The sequence below is a fragment of the Podarcis filfolensis genome, assembly GCF_964270895.1.
Source record: "Podarcis filfolensis genome assembly, chromosome: 15".
NCBI lineage: Eukaryota > Metazoa > Chordata > Lepidosauria > Squamata > Lacertidae > Podarcis > Podarcis filfolensis.
The window spans coordinates 6,899,981-6,920,070 of record NC_139618.1 but is presented as its reverse complement, the minus strand read 5'-3'; the positions used below and the strand labels follow the sequence as shown (position 1 = coordinate 6,920,070).

The window sequence follows — 20,090 nt, the reverse complement described above, 5'->3', positions numbered from 1 at the left end:
ATGCCTATGGATGGTGCTGCACCACAGTAAATAAACAAACGTTAAAACGAAAAATATTTTAACGACTTTAAAAAAAAAAAGTGATCTGTTCTCTTGTCAATGGCTTGGGCGTATCCTTTTGTGTTTACGGAAGGGGCTATTTGCATAAGAAGGATTGGAAAACTCCTTCCATTGCAGCCATGGACCTCTTTCGCTTGAGGGCTTTTGCTGTTGTTTTTTGAACCCTTCCCCACTTTACCCTGCCTTTTGCAACCTTCCCCACTCTTTCCATGTCCGCGGCACTTGGGCAAAACATTTGCAAATCACTTTCCCCATATTTCTCCCCTCCTCCTCTCCAGGACCAGCTGTGCGGACGAGATCCGACCTTGACGGACGAGCTCATTAACATCTTGACGGAGCTGACCCAGCTCAGCAAGACCACCAATGCCAAGGTTGCCCTGCGGGCCCGCCAGGTACCAAGCTGTTCTTTCCATGCTGGGGGCTGGGTGGGGGTGGGGGTGGGGCCTCTTGTTTGCTTCTCAGTGCAGGATCAGACTCCCCTTTTTGTCCTCTTTGCTGCACCCATGGGAGCCTAGGAAGCTGCTTTGTACAAATCCATCTAACTCAGCATTGTCTACCCTGACTTGCAGCAGCTCTCCAGGATTTCAGGCAGGCCCCACCTGAGGATGCCAAGGGTCCAGCCTAGGACCTTCCGCTTGCCAATCCGGTGCACTACCCACTGAGCCCTTTCCCAGTAACCCAATCTCCAAGATAACCAGAAGCAGGGGTGGGGGAGCCTTTATCTGCTTTGGGGCTATATCCTCCCATGAAAGAGCTTCTGGGGGTGCGTGGCTGCATGCCAGCAGCACACGGGGCCAGAGCCAGTGAATAAGATGCTTCCCTTCCTAAAGGATTCTTTCAGCGTGCATTTTAATTATGGATGTTTAATATTTGCCTGGTTTTCGTATTTTGCGAACCGCTTAGAAATTGATTTTGGCATTAAGCAGTATTAATTAATTAATTACGGAAGGGCACGCACGCTGACGTACACCCACACATCCCTTCCAGGCAGAGAAGAGGCCTCCTTGCAGTTCCAAGGACAGGTTCTAGCTGGCCAGAAGCACTCTGTGGAGCCACAGAGCAGGGCTGGGGAGGGGCAGTGTCCTAAGGAGTTTCAAGGGCCAGATAGGGAGGCCTGGGGGCCACATCTGGCTCCCAGGCCTGAGTTCCACCCCTTGCCCTAAATCAGGGGTTGGCAAGGTTTACCTTGCCTTGGCTGGTTCAGTCCCGCGGAGATTGCTCTGTGGGCTGGATCGTGTCTGCGGTTTAGTGCAGTGCGCGGGGACTCGGTTTGGGGGCAGTTTGTGGGCCATTTAAACAACCCCCGTGGCCTGCTTGTGGCCCATGGGCTTTAGGTTGCCAACCCCTGCCCTAAATCATCAATAACAAGTTGCATATTAATCAGTTTATCTGATCTCTTTGCTCAGGGGCGGCCCATCCTGTTGTGCCAGCGACACCTGGAGGGCACCAGGTTGGGGAAAGGGTGCAGCGAGGCTGCCAGGTCTCAGCACCCCCAACCCAAATATCTCGTAGTGATGTCATGAGGTCAGGACTTGAGGTATCATGGGGCTGCCACACAGCCACAAGACCTAGCAGTAAAAAAACACCTTTAAAAAAAACCTGGAGCAATAATATTACCCCCCCCCCCGTGTTCTCCCAATAAATTTGGAGAAACACTGGAAAGTAGGGAGGGTGAAGCATATGTTTTCCAGAACGGTGAGTGAATGAGCTCCAGAAAAGTGAGCTTTTAAAATAAATATGGTGAATAGTCATCTCCACCATTGCAAAACTCCTTGACTTGGGCCTTGAGAGGCACTAAGGGTCCCGAGTTTAAAGCTGCTGCCCCGAAGCCCTGCGGATGGGCCACTAAACCTGCTTCTCAGGGCCAAGGCCTGGGACTTGGCAACACCCCTTGCCAGGATGTGGCATCAGCCTTCCATGTGCTCAGATGCCGACAGGCAACACCGCCACCTTAGGACAGTGTATTAAGAAACCCTGGTGGTGGTGGTGGTGGCGGCAAATGGGTTGGAGGAGGGAAGGCAAGTACATTACTGCCTGCTTGGTTCCAGATAATCAACCAACTCCCCTCGTTTCCTTAAGAAAAGCACCTAATGCAGCTCTAGTGCAGCTCCCAAGAGCATCATACTGTGCACTCTGCAAGGCTACAGTTTCTTGAAATGCAAGAGTGTAGTGGCAGAAGTCAAGCAGCTCCTTTCTCAGCAGGATTTGGACTGGTGGCATTGGGTTTGTCCGGCACGGCTGAGAACCAGAAGGCAGGAGGCCTTTGTGCTCTTTGGCCTTCAGCTGGCACCTAAGGCTCTGCCCAGGCACTGATCTGGAGGGGCAGGAAAGACCAACCTCTGCGGGGAACCACAGGTGGAAAGAGCCACCCCTCTCCTGTTTCCAGATCCTGTGTCAGGACTGTGGTTGCAAACAGGATGTCACGCTACCTTTCCTCCCTGTTCCTCCGGCTCAGTGTCCCATTTGCCTGCTGTTGTTCAACACCCAAATTGGAAAAGGGAAAACAAAAACAGCCAAGCTGCCTTTGGCCTGAGATTCTTGGAACAAAGACGAAATTCGCTGATATGCATTGCACCAACGAAGGAGCTGTGGTATCTCTAGAGCGTCTCTCCAGGGACTGATGGAAATCACTTGCCCCCTTTTTTCAGAAGGCCTGAAATAAAACTCTTATTTTGTGTCCCCCCCCCACACCTCCCCTCTCAATCCCTCTCCCCTTACCAAGGTTATCTACCTTGGGTTCTAATTTAAATACCAGATGCACACCTGGAGAGTTCTCTCTTCAAGCCCATCTCCATCACTAGTGGCTTTTCTGTATAATTAAAGTAGTGGGAGAGAGGGGAAAAGACCAAACAGGATCTAATTGCCTCACAATAATTCTCTGCCCCTGGAAGCTTGTCTGTCTTCCCTCCCTCCCCGGCTCCCTTGCTCCCTTCTTCCACACTCTCCCCAATTTCCATTCAAAAAAGTCTTCCAGCAGGGAGGCTGGCTCTTTAAAAAAAAAATCTTTTAGATGAGGGAGGTGAATCTCTGCTTCCTTTCCTTTCTCTTAATTCCAGTGCATGAGCATTGAAAGTGAGCGGGCGTTTGAAGCCGCTCTGTGACCTTTTCTGTCTTCCGCCGGATTGCTATCCTCGCCCTTGAACTATTCAGAGTCACTGAACCCCTCAGTGGCACACTGGGGACTCCGCCGCCGCCGCTCTGGCGGATGTCTTTATCACGCTGCCATTGGCACCGCGGTGGCATTTTCCCTCTGCCGCCGCCCCTGTCCTTTTTCCCCTTGCTGGCTTTGGGCTTGGGAAGCAGCTCCCCCCACCTGGGGCTCCGTTGTCCAAAACAGGAGCCTGTATTCCTCGTGTTTTAGGAAGCCCTTCCTTGGAATCCGTGGGAAATCAGAGCTTGGCAGGGTGGAATTTGGTCTCTGCTAAGGCTGCAAAGCGGTGTAAATGTGCTTGCCCTGGGAGGAGACCCCATCAAAAACAGCTGGACTCTTTTCTGGCCAAGCTTGGATGGGGATAAAAATTTATTATTTATACCCCACCCATCTGGCTGGGTTTCCCCAGCCACTCGGGTGGCTCCCAACAGAATAGTAATAATAAAAAAAGCGATCAAACATTAAAAACTTCCCTAAACAGGGTTACCTTCTGATGTCTTCTAAAGGTCAGATAGTTGTTTATTTCCTTGACATCTGATGGGAGGGCGTTCCACAGGGTGGGCGCCACTACCGAGAAGGCCTGGTTCCCTGTAAGCTCAGTTCTCGCAGGGAGGGAACCGCCAGAAGGCCCTCAGCGCTGGACCTCAGTGTCTGGGCTGAACGATGGGGGTGGATACGCTCCTTCAGGTATACAGAACGGAGGCTGTTTAGGGCTTTAAAGGTCAGCACCAACACTCTGAATTGTGCTCGGAAACGTACTGGGAGCCGTGTAGATCTTTCAGGACTGGTGTTATATGGTCTTGGTGGCCATTCCCAGTCACCAGTCTAGCTGCCGCATTCTGGATTAGTTGTAGTTTCCAGGTCACCTTCAAAGGTAGCCCCATGCAGAGCACATTGCAGTAGTCCGATTAATGAAGGTTTTTTTTTTTTATTGGTGGGGCTGAGATCTGGAGGCATGCCTTGCTGGATCAAATTACTTTACTGAAATAAAGTAATGCCTTGCTGGATGAAATTGAGAGTGGCTGAACTGAAGTCTCTGTGATCATCAGAAACACTGCAAGAAGACCTCTGGGGTATACCACTTCTGTCCATAGAGATTCTTATTTCTAGTCTTCACAGATAGGGGAGAGAGAGAGAGAACGATAACAAGTTTTTGCAGCATGAAGTGCCCCTGTTTTAGGTTTCCAGCTAGCCATTTCGGGGATACTCCATTCCATTCCCCTTTCTTTCTAACAGTGGGCTGTACCCACCTGAGTTCTTTGCAGGGTAGGGGAAGGGCTATAGCTCAGTGGCAGAGCAACTGCCTTGCTGCCCTGCATGCAGAAGGTTCAGTCCCTCATGGCATCTCCAGGCAGGCAAAGATCCCTGCCTGAAATCATGGAGAGCCGCTGCCAGTCAGATTAGAGATAGAGGGGCAATGACCTGACCCTATATAAGGCAGCTTTCTATGCCCCTATTTAATCCAGCTCTGAATTCACAACCATGAGGACTGGGAACTTGCTTTAGAAGGGTGGAACATTTGGTTTGCATGTAGGAAGTCCCAGGTTCAGACCCGTACAGCTGGGAATGTATGGCCAGTCTGTCTGGGCAGGTCTAAGCTGGCTTGACCTGTGTTCCTAGTTTACTGGGTGATTTGCAGGAGATCTGCAAAACTTTCTGACTTGCAGCTTGTTATTTTTATATTTTTTTTAACAATAGCGATAGCAAGACGGCTCCTTCCTCCACTTAAATTTGGCTGCTGAAATAGAAGAGAGCTAACCAAAAATTGCCACACAGTTGTGTGAAGGAACTGTTGAGATCAGTTTTAGTTCTTGGTACTGGAAACAAATGCCTAGATTCAGCATGCGCTTGGCTTAGAGATCGGTAAAAATGCCAAAGTTTTGGTTTCTCTCATTTGGTTTCTAATTTTTCCAGTAATAAGTTCAGTTCTCTACATTTCCACATCAATTCACAAATCCCCCATCCTAAAAGTAAGTTCTTGTTAAAATTTTAGTCAGAATTTTAGTGCAGAGTTTCTCCAGAAATGCACATTCTTATACACTGTTTTGCCTAAGACAAACACATTTTCACAAAGCACATTTCCATATGTTACTTGCACAGTTATATGCATTTTTTACACACACTTTAACCCAGTATATGCTTTTTTGTACACATTGCTTGGTTGGAGAACAGTGTTTCAAAATTTGGCAAAGTGAAAATTTCGAAGACTTCCTGTGCTTTGGTTTGCGAATTGTTTCAAAGAGTGTAGACTTAGTTGGTCCCCTTCTTCATGTGAACTGAAACGAATTTCTCCCTCCCCCACCTGTAGCCCAGAGACAACTTGTTCTTTATTTTTGCACCTGGTTATGGTTGGTCGATCCAAGAATTCTGTTTTCAAATGAAGAAGAAAAGGCAGTAAATCCCACCAGCCTGGAATCTACGAAACCTCGCTGCAGAGTATCGCTCTGTCTCTTACCACTGGCTTGAAAAACATGCTGCAGTCTACTCTACTTTTTACTTGCTGAAACTGACAGCAAGTCCATGGTGCCCAGCCCCCTCCCAGTAGCCTGTCGCCATCGCTTTCCAATTAACAGCTCCCCCTGCTCAGTCCGGCCAGGTTGACCATCTTTCCAGTGCAAAATCGCAAAGCCTGATGAAACCAGGGCTCCAAACGTGCTGCTGTACATGATCTGAAGCACTTGCTCAGATGCTGTGAGCACGTGCAGCAGACTCGTAGGGCAAGAGGGTCACCCTGGCTTGTCTTTAAAAGCTTTCTGGGAGGGGTGTACCCACTGTCTTCATAACTTCCGGTCAGTTATGAAGCTCTGGGCTTGGGTTTGGAATAGGTTCCCTTTAAGTTCAGGGCTGGACAGGGTCTTGAATCTGAGTTTGAAGTTCAACTTTTAAACCTTCCGGGCAGTCATTAAATGTGCCCCCCACCTGGTCTTCTTATCTCTCTAGGTCCTCATCGCTTCCCACTTGCCCTCTTACGAGCTGCGACATAACCAGGTGGAGTCCATCTTCCTCTCGGCCATCGATATGTACGGGCACCAGTTCTGTATAGAGAATTTGCAGGTATGGGCTTCAATTTTGCAGTAAAAAAAAATTTGCTTTCAGAGTGTGGAAGGGTAAGAGTGGACCATCCTTGAAGGAGCTGACCCCTCGAGCGTCGCTCCTGTCTGGAAGAAAGCAGGCTCAGAACACAGACTCAGGCAGAGATGTTGTGAGGGTAGGCAAGTCTGCTGTCTCTTGAATGATTCAGGCCCATCTGATGTGAAGATGGGAATGAATGACCCACCCCCAGCAAAGGGTGATTGGGAGGAGGCAAGTCCAGACTAGGGAGTCATACAGAGAAGCGACAGGCAGGCTCCTCTGTAGATGGACTGCATGGGGGGGGGTATTATGCAGCATCTTTGCATTGTGAGTGACTTGCATGATGCAACTGGTACCCAGTGCAGACCTAAAGAGCAAAATGGCTCAGTCCTGCAGAATTGATTAGGAGCCAAGGCTTGAGTTGGTTACCATACAGTGACATGGCAGGCTGCTCATCTTTGGATGAACACTCTGGACCAGGGTTTTCCAAACTTGGGTGTTCACCTGTTTTTGGACTACAATTTTCATCATTCCTGACCACTAGTCCCAGGGCCGGATTTAGGTTTGATGAGGCCCTAAGTTACTGAAGGTAATGGGGCCCTTTATATGTCTAGCTGTCCTTTCTCAACAACATATTGTCACTGTTTTTTTGTGTTGAATATATGCTATATGGTAATTTATGGACCTAATAGATATCTAGAGCCATTTGCACATAACAAAATATGTATTTCATCTAAGTAATTGTTGAACTGAAATACAATTAAGAAGTAGTATATTAATAGTGAAATACAATTAGGAAGAAATATATTAATAATGATATAAATATTAAGCTCTATCTTAAAATGATTTGTTATTCATAACAAACTTAATAATGCAAACACATTATTTTTTTCCTTTAAATTTTTTGGGGGCCCCCAAGAGAGCGGGGTCCTAAGCTATAGCTTGTTCAGCTTATACGTAAATCCAGCACTGACTGGTCCAGTTAGCTAGGGTTGATGAGAGTTGTAGTCCAAATTCAGCTGGAGACCCAAGTTTGGGAAACCCTGCTCTGGACTAACAAATGCCTTTAGTGATTGATTGACTCCGGTTTGGAAGATATTGCTCTAATGAAAGCAGCATTGCAGATGACTGCTCCAAAATTACTAGCCCTCGAAGCTTTTTACTAGCCTGGGGGCTGGCAGGACTGGGGCAGGTGAGCAGGGAGGCAGCTACAAGCACTCAGTGCATTTCTGTGGAAGAGAAGGAGGTCCTGATTCTCACAACCCACTTGACTTCCATGATGGCTGCAGAGGAAAGAATGGAGCACTTCATCTTGCCTCAGGCAGCCTATTCACTCACCTACATCGCAGTGGCTGCCAGGCAAGCGTTTGTTAAATGTGGTTTGAGGGAGGGGAAACTTTTTGCACCCAAATTCTTGCTTTCTCGTCTGTACCATGTGTTGGACCTTGTCTTAGTTTTGAGGGAGGGTGAAAAGGTAACGAATGTCCGAGATTTTAGAAAAACCTGCTTCTCCGCTCTGATTCCCTTCCCTATGTCTAGAAACTCATTCTTTCGGAGACATCCATCTTTGATGTGCTACCAAACTTCTTCTATCACAGTAACCAGGTAGTGAGGATGGCTGCTTTAGAGGTAGGTTTCTTCTCATTTTAAAACAATTTAAACAAATGTGTGTGTGTCCCCCCCCCTTCTGTTTCTCTTTGATGATGTTGATCTTCAATCCTTGCCCACTCCAGCATCTAACACTTTAGAAAGGGTCATGTCATCTTTTGGGTAGGGCTAGAGGCAAAAGGGACGCGGGTGGCGCTGCAGTCTAAACCACAGAGCCTAGGGCTTGCCGATCAGAAGGTTGGCGGTTCGAATCCCCGCGACGGGGTGAGCTCCCGTTGCTTGGTCCCAGCTCCTGCCAAGCTAGCAGTTTGAAAGCACATCAAAGTGCAAGTAGATAAATAGATACCACTCCGGCGGGAAGGTAAACGGCGTTTCCGTGCGCGGCTCTGGTTTGCCAGAAGCGGCTTAGTCATGCTGGCCACATGACCTGGAAGCTGTTCGTCGGCTCCCTCGGCCAGTAAAGCGAGATGAGCGCCGCAACCCCAGAGTCTTCCGCAACTGGACCTAATGGTCAGGGGTCCCTTTACCTTTACCTTAGAGGCAAAAGTGGACAGAGCAATCACTGTCAGTTTCACCTATTTACAGTAGGCTAGTGTCTGCACTCGCTCACTCATCCCTCTGTCTCCTCCATCGAGGCAAACAAGAGAAGTTATTCAAGGGCACATCCCACCTAGGCAAAAGGACTCAAGTAGTGTGGGAATCAGGGTTGTTGAGAGGTGTGGCCTGGGGAGAGTCCCAAGGGCCATACAGAAAGGCTTGGCAGGGCACATTCGGATCCTGGGCCCAAGGTTTTGCATCCCTGATTTTGTGTGTGTGTGTGTTTCAATCTCTCTATTCCAAATAAAATTCTCCTGCAACTGGTTACGTTCTGTGACCAGCACTGCTTTATTGCACAAAAAGCAAAATAAGAGGCTTGCATTTCCTAATTTTGCTTAACTGGTTTTGCTTTACATGGTTATGGCTGGGGATTGGGGGGGTGGGAATGGCATTGCCAAGGCTCAACTCCCTAGAAATCCATCTTTAAGGTTGGTTCTGGTCCCTGTCAGGCGTGGAGGGACTTGGCTTTAAATGGCCACATGGCTTTAACTCTCTGTGATAATCCTCTCCTCCTTCTCCTCCTCCATCCGAGGTGTATGTTCGAAGGGCATACATCGCCTACGAGCTGAACAGCGTCCAGCACCACCAGCTGAAAGACAACACTTGTGTGGTGGAGTTCCAGTTCATGCTGCCCACTTCCCATCCAAACAGGTTAGACCTGACTCGCATGTACCACCGAGGCAATTTGGAGTGGAGGGAGGGCAGTTCAGGGTTGGGGTTTGGGGGGGGGCGCTGTGTATTGCTGGGGGAATCGGGAGTTTGAGACATGTTAGAAAACCGTCCAACGTGTTGGAAAATTGTGGCACCAGGGAAGCCAAGAATGTGAACCATGAGCTAATTCGCAATATGGAGGGCAGCATGTTGGGCCAGTCCATATGTCAGGCATGGGGTACCAGTGACCCTGCAGATGCATGTTGTGGACTCCAACTCCCATCAGCCCCAGCCAGCATGGCCGAAAGCTGGGGATGGTGGGAGTTGGAGTCCAGCAGCATCTGGAGGCTGCAGGCTTCCCCAGCATACATTAAAGTACTGATGTGTTTTTCTAAATATTTCCATGCGAGGGTCCATTTTTGTGTGGTATTGAGACAATCTTTCTCCACATTGGTGCAAACACGACCCACTTCCACGTGCAGCAGCTTTTGGTGCTAGCAGCAATATCTACGTGGCTAGCCCTTGGCAGAATAAACGTTCAGCCTGTTCCATTTCCTAGCTAGTGGTTTTCTGAAACGTTCCTTCTCCTACTCTCCTCTTAGAAGTCTGTAGGGACTGTAGTACGGCCCCTCCCACCTCCCAAAATTGGGGTGAATACAGAAGTAAGGTAAAAACAGGGATCACAACAAATTCTCAAACTTCGGTTTGATCCTGGCATTTCAACTTAATGCCAGTGAGTTTTTAGGAGTCAGGCAGATAAACATTTTCAGCTCTAGCGTCTCATTCCCTCATGGGCAACCATGTGGGTTCTAGTAGTGGGCGGGGCCAGAGGTGAAAGTAGGCGGAGCAATGGGTGCCGCTCTTAATCTTTGTACCACAGGCTGCATTCCACCCATGCAAAAGTCCAAGGTTTCTACATGTGCCCAGGCCTCTCTTGCATCCAAACCACAGCAAGATGAATGATCACTGTCCAAGGGCCCATTCCAGCCAGAAAAAGGATGAAGGCACATAGGGGTGTGTGGCCCTGGGGAAAGTCCCAAGGGTTGGATTTGGCCTCTAGCCCTAGAGTTGCCTAACCCTGTCCTAAGGAAAGCTTCATCTGCTCTGCATAAAGGCAAAGCAAGGGAGCAATGCTTGAAAGAAGGTAGACTCCCAAGAGAGAAGGGACTGATTCTCCTCTGACTTACGTTTCCTAGCTGGGTTCAGTGGGGAAGGAAGAGGGGGAGAGTCCTGTCACTCGTTCAAAACCCTATTAAAATAATTGGACACGTTTCACTTTATTGGGAGGGAAGCGAAGTATTCCTAATTTCTCAGCAGAATATCCAGGCACAGTCTAGAATGCTGTGTGAGGACTGAGAGCACAAGAACTGTATCGCTTCATACTGCTAACGTGGGATGTTATTTTTGAATAGCTGCTAAAAAACTAGTACACCGAAGAGAGAGATTCTAGACCAGCCTACACCCTGAGGGGCTAGCTGTCTGCTTGCGGTGATTTATTTGTACACAGAAGTGAGGCTTTTAAAACGACTTTATCCATTGTCCCCCTATCTGAACTGGTCCAGTCCACTCTGTCACCTTGCCACCTTGTTCTGCCGCATGTATAGCCTGAACCTCACCCACTCCTGGAGTGGAGGTCGGTCAGTTTTGTGCCTTGTGCCTTGCGAAGAGATTGTTCAGTTGTTTCTGATTAGGGACACAATAGGCTTGTCTGAGTGTGACCTGTTTACCTCTCTGTGTGAGGCTTATCCCCCTTCCAGTTTGGAGGTGCACTCAGAAGAGCGGCTGCTGAATTTTCACAGAAATTTGCGAAACCCTCCCAAGGGCAGATTGTTGCTCTTTTCCACGTCTTATCTTTTTATTTATTAAAGCTATTATACACAAGATAACAGTACAGGGTAAAAACACAAATAGTTAGAACAGAAACAAAATAAAACAATAACACCCCCCCCCCCAACTTTACAAGGCTGTAGGATATTAATCAGCCAAAGCCAAAGTCTTTTGGGGTGTAAGAGCCTCTGATTTTTAACTGAGGAAAGTAAGGTTTGCACCCACAGCCAGAAGACCGAGAAGCCATATGAAGGCAAATGGAGCAGATTTGAGTCCTGTTCTGGTTGGGAACGTACTGGATAGAGGATATGATGAGCCTGCCTTATCCCTTTTCGCCCACCGGGTGCCACTGTTGATCCATAACCGATCCATGCGCACAAAAATAGCCACGACCCACAAGCCCCCCTCCTTTTTTGGGGTGGGGGCTGGGGAGTGTTATTTTCTTTTTCCTTTGTCTCCCAAATATCCTTTGCCTTTTATTTCATCCTCCTCGTTTTATGTTTGGCGGGATTGGCCGGCGAGGGCCGGTCTCGGTTCATTGAGAATCCATCAGTACATCTCGTGAAACAGGGTCCTTCTCCCACTCTTCCCGCCCCCTCCCCCCGTCTCTCTCTCTCTCTTTCTCTTCAAAATCTGGGCTCGCTTGAAATGAATGAGCCCTCCAAGCCCAGCTGCACAAAGATCTCTCAGCAATGATATAAATGGGCCATTGAATTTGGTCTCATCTGTTCTCTTCAACTTGATAATATTTGCAAATAATTGCATGCTATTTTGGAGGTCCTTTTCTATAATCCCGGAGCCGTCTTCAGCTATCCACTCCCCCCCTCCCCCTGTTTTCCTATCACTGATGTCATCCCCCTTTCCTCAGTTAATCCCCCTCTCTTCGAGAAAGCCTTAGAAATGCCCCACATCCATGTCATGGGCAAAGCTAAGGTGGAGAATCAACACCCATTGGCTATAGCCATGAGGTCATAACTCCTGCCAGGTGGGAAGGGGGGAAAGGTCGCCAAAGGTGAGAGATGGAAAAGGCTGCACCTCTATTTACGGGTGCAGTGTGCTTCTGAATGCCGGTTGCTGGGAATCACAAGCTGAGAGAGTTGTTGTTGTTGTTTTCAGGTTCTACTTGCAGGTTTCACTTTGGGGCAGCTGGTTGGTCACTGCAAGAACAGGATGCTGGACTAGATGGGCCATTGGACTGATCTAGCTGCAAAGGGGTGTTAACATTCTTAGGTGTATTGGTGACCAGAAGGGCAGCCCTGACCCTGAAGGGCCAGGCCTTAAGTCTCCAGAATGCCCTCTGGTCTGCTTGCTGTTCCAAGCAGTTCCTTCATCTCGGAAAATAGGACGCTGCCCTTCCGTAATCGCTCCTCCACCTAGCTGAGTATTGGCTGCACCGGCTGGGAACAGCTCCCCAGGGTTTCAGGCAGGGTTTTCTCCCAGCCCTACCCAGAGGTGCCAGGGTGCCTTCTGCATGCCGAGCAGATGCTCCACCACTCAGCTACAGCCCTTCCTGGTATGGCTGGCTACCGAGCAGTTAGAGCTGGATGTATTCCGCGCTTAAAAATGAAAAGAGTTGAATTCTGCAACAGGAAATGTTGAATTATGCAAACTGAGCAGATTTGCATTCATTTATCTTATTGGTTTTGCGTAGTTCTCTCCCCGCCCCCTGCTTTTTTCTAGTCTCAAGAGGGGGGAAGGGCCCTCAAGTCTACCCCACCCCTAACAGTCTTACATTTCTGCAGGCATTGTGAGATTTTGGCAGCCATCATCCCACCAACCTCTCTGCGTACCTTCACGATCATAAGAAAAAGGAAGCGAGGCTGAAAGCTGAGAGTCTCAGGATGCCTGATTCTGTGCGAGCTACCGCACTGGGCGCTCCTGCTGTTGCAGTCAAGTCCTCCTTGTGGGCTTGCCAATGGGGCATCAGGTTCGCCGCTGTGAAAACAGGATGCAGGCCTAGGTGGGCCCATGGCCCGATCCAGCTGCTTCCTGGGAATCGTAGTGGGCACAGAGTGCTGCCCATAATTTTCTCCCTTGTTCCAGAGCTTGCTGGTAGCACAGGCATCAGGTCCCCACCTGGTAGTTGTTGGCTCTAGGTTCAGAATCTGCCGCAGGTGTTTGTCCTACCTGTGATAGTGAAGCTCAATGGGACCAGGTCTTCCTATGTGTCGAGGTTTAGCTCTGCTTCCAGTCCCCAGGATTAAGCACGTGGGAGGCTGCCTTTTAGACAGGGTCAGACGATTGGTCCATCAAGCTGAGTATTACCAACACTGACTGGCAGAGTGGCTCTCCAGGGTTTGAGGCAAGGGACATTCCCAGTCCCACCAGGAGAAGACCTGGGCCATCTGCACACAGAAGAAGTGCTTTGCCACTGAGCTGTGTCCCTCTGGGGGACAACCAAGAAATGCAAGACAGGTGCAGGAGTTAAGAGAGAGAGGGATTTGTAGTTTTTTAAAATCATTATCACCTTCATTCCTGAGAAATATAGGAAGTTGTCTTATACCAAGTCAGACCACTGGTCTCCCTAACTCAGTACTGCCAGCACTGACTGCCAGCAGCTCTCCAGGATTTCAGACAAGGAGCCCCATGCAGCCCTGCCTGGCAGTGCTGGGGATTGAACCGAGAACCTTCTGCATGCAAAGCAGATGCTCTGCCACTGAGCCACAGCCCTGCCTCTAAAAACAAAGTAGGGTCCCAGCCCTCATGGCTGTGAATTAAGAGCTGATTTAAATAAGAAAGCTGCTTTTATACTGAGTCATATCGTGGGTCCATGGAGCTCAGTGCTCTCTGCAATGCCTACCATTGATTCCCAGGTTTCAAGGTTTGCTCCCAGCCCAACCTAGAGGTGTCAAGGCTTAAAGCTGGGACCTTCTGCATGCATTGCAGATGGTCTCCCCACTGAGCTCTGGCTTTTAAGGGAAAGAGCTTCTAGAGCAGATGGCGTTCCCCAAAGGAGCAATGGCATCTTCCTTTCTAGAGAATGAAGCATTTAGCATTGCTTGACATTGAAACTTGATTCAGCATGAGCAAAATGCACCCCTTTGTTGGACATCAACCCTCAGTCATATAGTGGATTGAAAGGCAGGGCTGGATGTACTGCAGTTTAAATCCTGTGCCCAGGCAAGCAGAATTCTGTGTCCTGTATAAATAATGCAGATGGGGCATGGTTTTTTCCCCCTTCCCCTAATTTTAGTTCTGCAACATTTTACCATTTGGGTTCTGCTGTGAGACCATGCAGAGGAACAAACAGCTGGGTGGGACATGGGAAATCTTATTTAGCCACCTCTCTGCCTTCTGCGATTTCAGCAGATGTTGCTGGCACATTTTCAAGCAGGCATGAGGGTTAGACACTTGATATTTTTGAGTAAGGGGGGGTGGAGCTGAAAGACCTGGGAACCTTCAGATTCAAAATGTGATGAATAACACTTCTTGAATTTTCTTTCCTCTGCTGTTGTAGAATCACTATATACAAACATGGCTGTTTATAATTTTATCAGTACAGCAGCAGTGAGAGAGTTATGGTTTTCTGGCTTCTGAGATACCCACACTTTTAAAAAGAGAAACCAGTAACCTTTGCAATCATAAGGTCTAGAAACTCATAAATACAATGAATGCTGAGATTCTCAGAATGCTGGCTGAACATTTGTTTGCAGCCCCGGACTCTCACTGTAGAATGCAAAACCCTCCTGGTTAGGTGGTTCTTCTTTATTTAAAAAAGGAAGAACCTGTTTCTCACTGGTGCTGTAGATAATTGAGTCTGTTGTTTCTTGGAATGAAGCGAAACGGGAAAGTAGAACACAAACACCACATAGCCCTTGCTATACCTGTCCGATCGCAGGGATCTGCTCATAAGTTTCAAACGTCTGGCGCTGTAGAAACATCTTAGCAGAGTTAAGTAGTTGGCAAAACAGCCTGCCTTCCATCAATCACTCGGCTCTTGATACGAAATCAGCCGTGGTGCCTTGTGGCTCTTAAGCTACACTGAAACCTGGAGGGATGAATGGGATTCTTGGGAGTGTATCATTAGGACTCTTGGGGTTCCTGCTCTTTGCAGCCGGGGAGGGACACACCCGTCAGCGGATGCAGGGAGGCGAGCGCTTCCAGGGACCACCTGTAAATCCCCCATAGTTTTGTGCTATGGGTTTGATGTTAATTAAGCAGCAGGTAGCTGTAATTTGCAGCCGCTCCCTTGGCTGGCCTGCTTGTGAGAGGGCAGCGCTTGGAGGGGGCAGCCGGCGGAATGGAGCCGCCGGGATAATGGGATGCAAATTGGACGGCAGTGGCGGACTCAAGTGGGGACGGAATTCCAAACAAACGTTTCCTAGGCGTGCTGAGCCCGGAGGTGCCTTTTGTGTCCAGGGTGCCTCTTCTGCAAGGCAAACCTGAGTTTCGGGCCGGTGGGGAAGAAAAGGGCGGTCCAGAGGAAACGACCCACAGCTCTCTTAGGTTTTTTATGCCCTATGGGTCAGTTTCATTTAGGAACTGGGGGTAGGACTCAAGATCCATTCTCCTGCCCTCAGCTTTTTCCTTTGCCATACAGAGGGAATCAAATGCTGTGGTACCTTATAGGGATGTTGGCTGACAAGAGCTTTATTACAGCATTGCTACGTATTTATTGGACTCCTTTTTGGCCCAGACATACAAAAGGTGTTGCCGTCCTTTTTATAACAGATGGCTTACAATGTGATATAAACAGAAAAACAAAAATAAGACAGGGTGGGGATAGGGAAAAGAGAGGAAAAATCAGATTAAGGATCAGCTCCCCCCCCCATATGAATGTTTAGCTGGGGTGCTCTCCTCCCCCTTTTCCTTCCCTTCCCTTTATTAATATTTATTCACTCCCACCTATATCCATTCCTGATGACCTTTCAGAGCGACTTCCACCCATCAGCAAATCTTTCTACATGGCAAAACCTGCCTCTATCCCAGTGCAGCGTTTTCATAGATTTCTTTACAGCGTTTGTGTACCCTTGATCCTTTAGCCCCAAAGGCTGTCTGAATGGCTTACAGAAATGAGGGTTTTTTAAGGCTGCCCCTGCCCTTGGCTTCACAATCTTAAAAGACACGGCACATGAGGAAAAAGGGAACAGGAGGGAGGAGGGAAAAGCAAGCTCACGCACAAGTTCTTAAAGGTAGCAGATCTTACAATGAACTTATATAGAGTTCCATCTGTGCAGATTCTGAGTGTCCAGCAGCTCCTAACTGAGCGGCTTTCTCTCTCTTGCTCTCCCTGGAAACATAACCAGTGGCTAGAGGAGTTGCGTCCAATATTATCTGGAGGGGCACAGGACTGGCCTGAACTATTGAGTGCAAATGGCTTATCTAGCCCAGTATTCTCTCTCTGGCTGGTAGTGGCTCCCAAGGCCTCTCACCCCAGTCCCAAACCCTGATAGCTGCTTGAGATAGAGGCATAGGAAGAGGCCTTATCCTGAGCCCGACCTTCAGTCCATCTAGCTCAGTATCATTGGCTCGGACTGGCAGCAGCTCTCTCAGACTTCACACAGGGAGCATTTCCCAGCCCTACCCTGGAGAGGCTGGGCATTGAACCTGGGGCCTTCTGCATGCCAAGCACATGCTCTAGCATTGAGCCACAGCTTTTCCTCTTGGAGCCTTGGTGGCTTGGTTTTGATTTGCTCTGGACATGATTGGCCCAGATCCTTTGGAACCCGAAGGGGGTTTACTTCCTAGGTTTGTGCCAAGTTGGTTTATGACTGGAGAGTTGGTGGTGGCTCCCCTTTCCGTCTCCACTGCCAGCGCATCATTCTGCACTCTTGCATGCTCGGAGCAGACAGCTTTGGCTGCAGATGGTGCTTTCGGAAGGGTCAATTACAACTGGCTGCACTTTTGAAGCAGCTCCCCCTCCGAGACGGTAAGCTCCTCTGGTGTGGCTCCTTTATCTCCCCCCCCCCCCCGGCCACATTTCACGCCACTGGTTCTTCTGAAAAGACCTCTAATTTCCCATCTTTGTGTGCTGCAAATGATAGTCTCCCTCTCTCCCTTAATATAGCTGCGAGGGTGGGAACCTCATCCTTTCGAAACATAAGCAAGAATGCAATTTACCCAGATAGCACTCGTGACCAGGGTGGTGTTGACCAGAATACCAACCCTTTTTGCTGGAACGTGATGATGGAAAAGGGTTGTGTCGTGTTTGTGGTGTTGACTCCAGTTTGTGTTGTCTGCATTTGTGTGTTGGTGTTCTGTTGGCTTTCCTTGTCATGGTTTGCGAGTTTTGCATTGATTTCCAAAGGGAGAGCGGCATTAAATCCAGATTAACAGGAGAGGCAGCCTTGTGGCACTTGACAGACTGACGCCAGGCTGGCTGCCAATGGCGCCCTCTGGATGTTGCTAGACTACAACTCCCATCATCCCTGGCTACTGGCCCTGGTGGCTGGGGCTGATGGGAGTTGTAGTCCAGCAACCTCTGGAAGGCAGTGATGTATCTGAGGTGCAATTCAGAGAGATACAGTGTGTCCCAGTCCAATGTTGAGTCTCTAGTAGCTGTTTCATCAGGCTACAGCTGGGGAGGGAAGAGAAAGAAAGCAGGGCCACTCCATCGGCACAGCAGCTTTCATTTCCACCTCTTGAACATTTCCATCCCAGCTGGTCATTAGAAGAACTTATAGCTAAGAACTTGAGCCTGAGTTTGCATATTTCCTCCTCCCTCCCAGTCCATTTTTCCTTTTGTGTGATGTCTTTTTTTAGATTGTGAGCCTAATGGCACTTTTTGCTTTTTAGCGATTTGTAAGTCACTCTGGAAGCCCTTTCTCTCCCCCGCCCTTCCGAAGACTTAGATTAAAAAACAAAACAAACCTGAAGCAGTTTAAAGTCGTTCTATGGCCACAGATGGAAGCATTCACCAGACAAGATTGTGCCAACACTCCATTTTGAGGAGTCTGTCTTGGCATGTCCCACAAATGGTTGTGTGAATAGCCCGGTTTTTATTTCAAAATGCCTGCATTTATACATATATCTACTTGCCTGGAAGTATGCACCATTAAACTCGATGGCACTTACTTCTGAGTCGACCTCTGTGTAGCATTGCGCTGTCAGGCAGAAAAAGTAACTGGTTTTTATACTTTGCTTTACTGCTTGGAAGCTCATTTTGTCACGAAGCGGTATATAAGTTAATAGCAGCAGTAATAAATAATAACAAGTGCATCATTTAGCTACAAGCCGTAACAAAAGCGAAAGGAGCATGAATTAGTAACGTCTCGCCTAGTGGAAACCGGTGCAGTTTGACAGTCCTCAACTGCGACTGGATCACGCAGCTTTGTTTTCAGCCTGCCTCATTGCCCCTTCCTGCATTGGTTGGCCTCCTGGGCGATGTCGTGGGGAGAAGGTGAGGATGAATGATGCTCTGGGGGTAAGAAAGCTGCTCCAGGGCCTGAAGGTCTGTCCAGTCTACCTGGAGCCCTTACACCTTTAAGAACTGAGCTCAACACTTCTAAATCAGAACATTAGAGGAGCCCACTGGATTGGACCACAGCCCCATCTAGTCCAGCCTCCTGTTCTCACACTGGCCAATCCAGTGCCTCGATGGGAAGCCTGAAAGCAGGTTCTGCACTCAGCATCCCTCTCTCTCCATGTGCAATTCCCAGCAACAGGTGTTCAGAGGTACTGTTACCTCTTGAGAGTGGAGGTAGAAAATAACCATTGTGGCTAAGCGCCATCAGTAGCTTAGTCCTACTACATGAATTTATCTAATCCTCTTCTAAAGCCATCCAAATTGGTAGTCGTCACACCCTCTTACAGAAGCAAGTTCCGTAGTTGAACTGGAAGAAGTCCTTTGTCTCTCTCTAAGCCTTGGAGCATTCCTGCCATCAGCGGAAGGATTCCTGCCCATCACCTAATTTGCCTTGGCTTCAGCTTACATCAGCTGTAAAATGGGTGCACCGCTAGCCTAATCTGGCTGTAAAGACCATCTTACGTGTGTGTGTGTGTGTGAAGTGTTTTGAGCTGATCTAATGACAAGATGATGGGGGTGGGTGCAGTACTGTTAATTGTGGCCAGCTGATTATCTTTCTCTGCTCTTTTTTCTTTTTCGGGTGGGGGGGGAGGGGAGTTAATATGACAGCCTTCCCAAACCTCATCCCCTCCAGATGTTTTTGGCCACAACCCCCCTCATTCCTGACCACTGGCCATGCAGTCTGGGGCTGATGGGAGTGGTAGTACGAAAACGTCTGCAGGAAAGGTTGGGAAGGCTGGTGGATGGAAACTTGGTTTTTTGGTTTTTTTAAGCAAAATGCTTTTTGATTTGCTCAACCAAAGAAGCAGCTCTTTGGACACCAGCCAGGCTAACCAGCTTGCTATTTTTTTATTTTTTTTTAATCAAGTGGAACTCTTACTTGCACAGACAATGAATAGATTCAAAGGTGGCACCTAGAAAGCCAGTGGGTTGCATCCAACTATGTTTTACTCAGAGTAGACTCAAGTGAAATCAATGGAAGCTAAGTTACCCATGCCCATTTTTTTAAGTGGTCTGCTCTGAATAGAACTAGCATTGGCTAGAACCCAACTTGCTGCCCCCCCCCAAAGGTACCACAATATTTTAAAATATACGTTGTAATATAGTCACTGGCTGCATCAGGACATCCAACTAAATTGTGGCTTAGTGAGATAGGAATGAGCCTGGTCTCCCCCTGAGCTTGTGTTTCTCCAGGAAAGGAGTTTAGAAGCATACTGTTTTGGTTTTAACCACAGTTTGAAGTGTCTTCTGAACCTGCAACTGTAGTTTAAAATAACTGTAGTTACTTGGAACCAGGGGTGACTAACTTGTGACTTGCAGGCCATGTCCAGCCCTCTCAAAAAAGTTTGTGGCCCCCAAGACTCAAATCATTTGATTTGATTTAATATTAGCATTCCACTTTTCCAGCGACAAATGCCAAGCTCAAAGCGGCTCACAACAATCACAATTTGTCATTTTTGCCGAGGCTCCTGTATTTTTTTAAAAAATGAATTGTGAACAATGAATGGTTAAATATGTTTTTAAATAGTGTAGAACAGCTGATGGGAAAGTCTTTCAGAAGGCAGCCTTGAGAGCAATAGTTCGCACTGCCCCCAGTTTTGCTCTTCATCCACACCCACTCTGACATGTGGCCATCGGTCACCAAGGTCCTCGGTCCAA

The 20,090-nt window shown here is 48.3% G+C and overlaps 1 protein-coding gene across 10 annotated transcripts in view; it reads left to right on the top strand.

Moving 5' to 3' along the window:
- Nucleotides 1-20,090, top strand: part of ACACA (acetyl-CoA carboxylase alpha) — a 198,692-nt gene that overhangs the window by 66,548 nt on the left and 112,054 nt on the right. For all 10 annotated transcript variants that reach the window (XM_083587362.1, XM_083587369.1, XM_083587367.1 and 7 more), the window contains 4 exons: nt 339-452; nt 6,152-6,265; nt 7,823-7,912; nt 9,021-9,139. In XM_083587362.1, the coding sequence (XP_083443488.1) occupies nt 339-452; nt 6,152-6,265; nt 7,823-7,912; nt 9,021-9,139 (437 nt within the window). The remainder of the gene's footprint in view (nt 1-338; nt 453-6,151; nt 6,266-7,822; nt 7,913-9,020; nt 9,140-20,090) is intronic.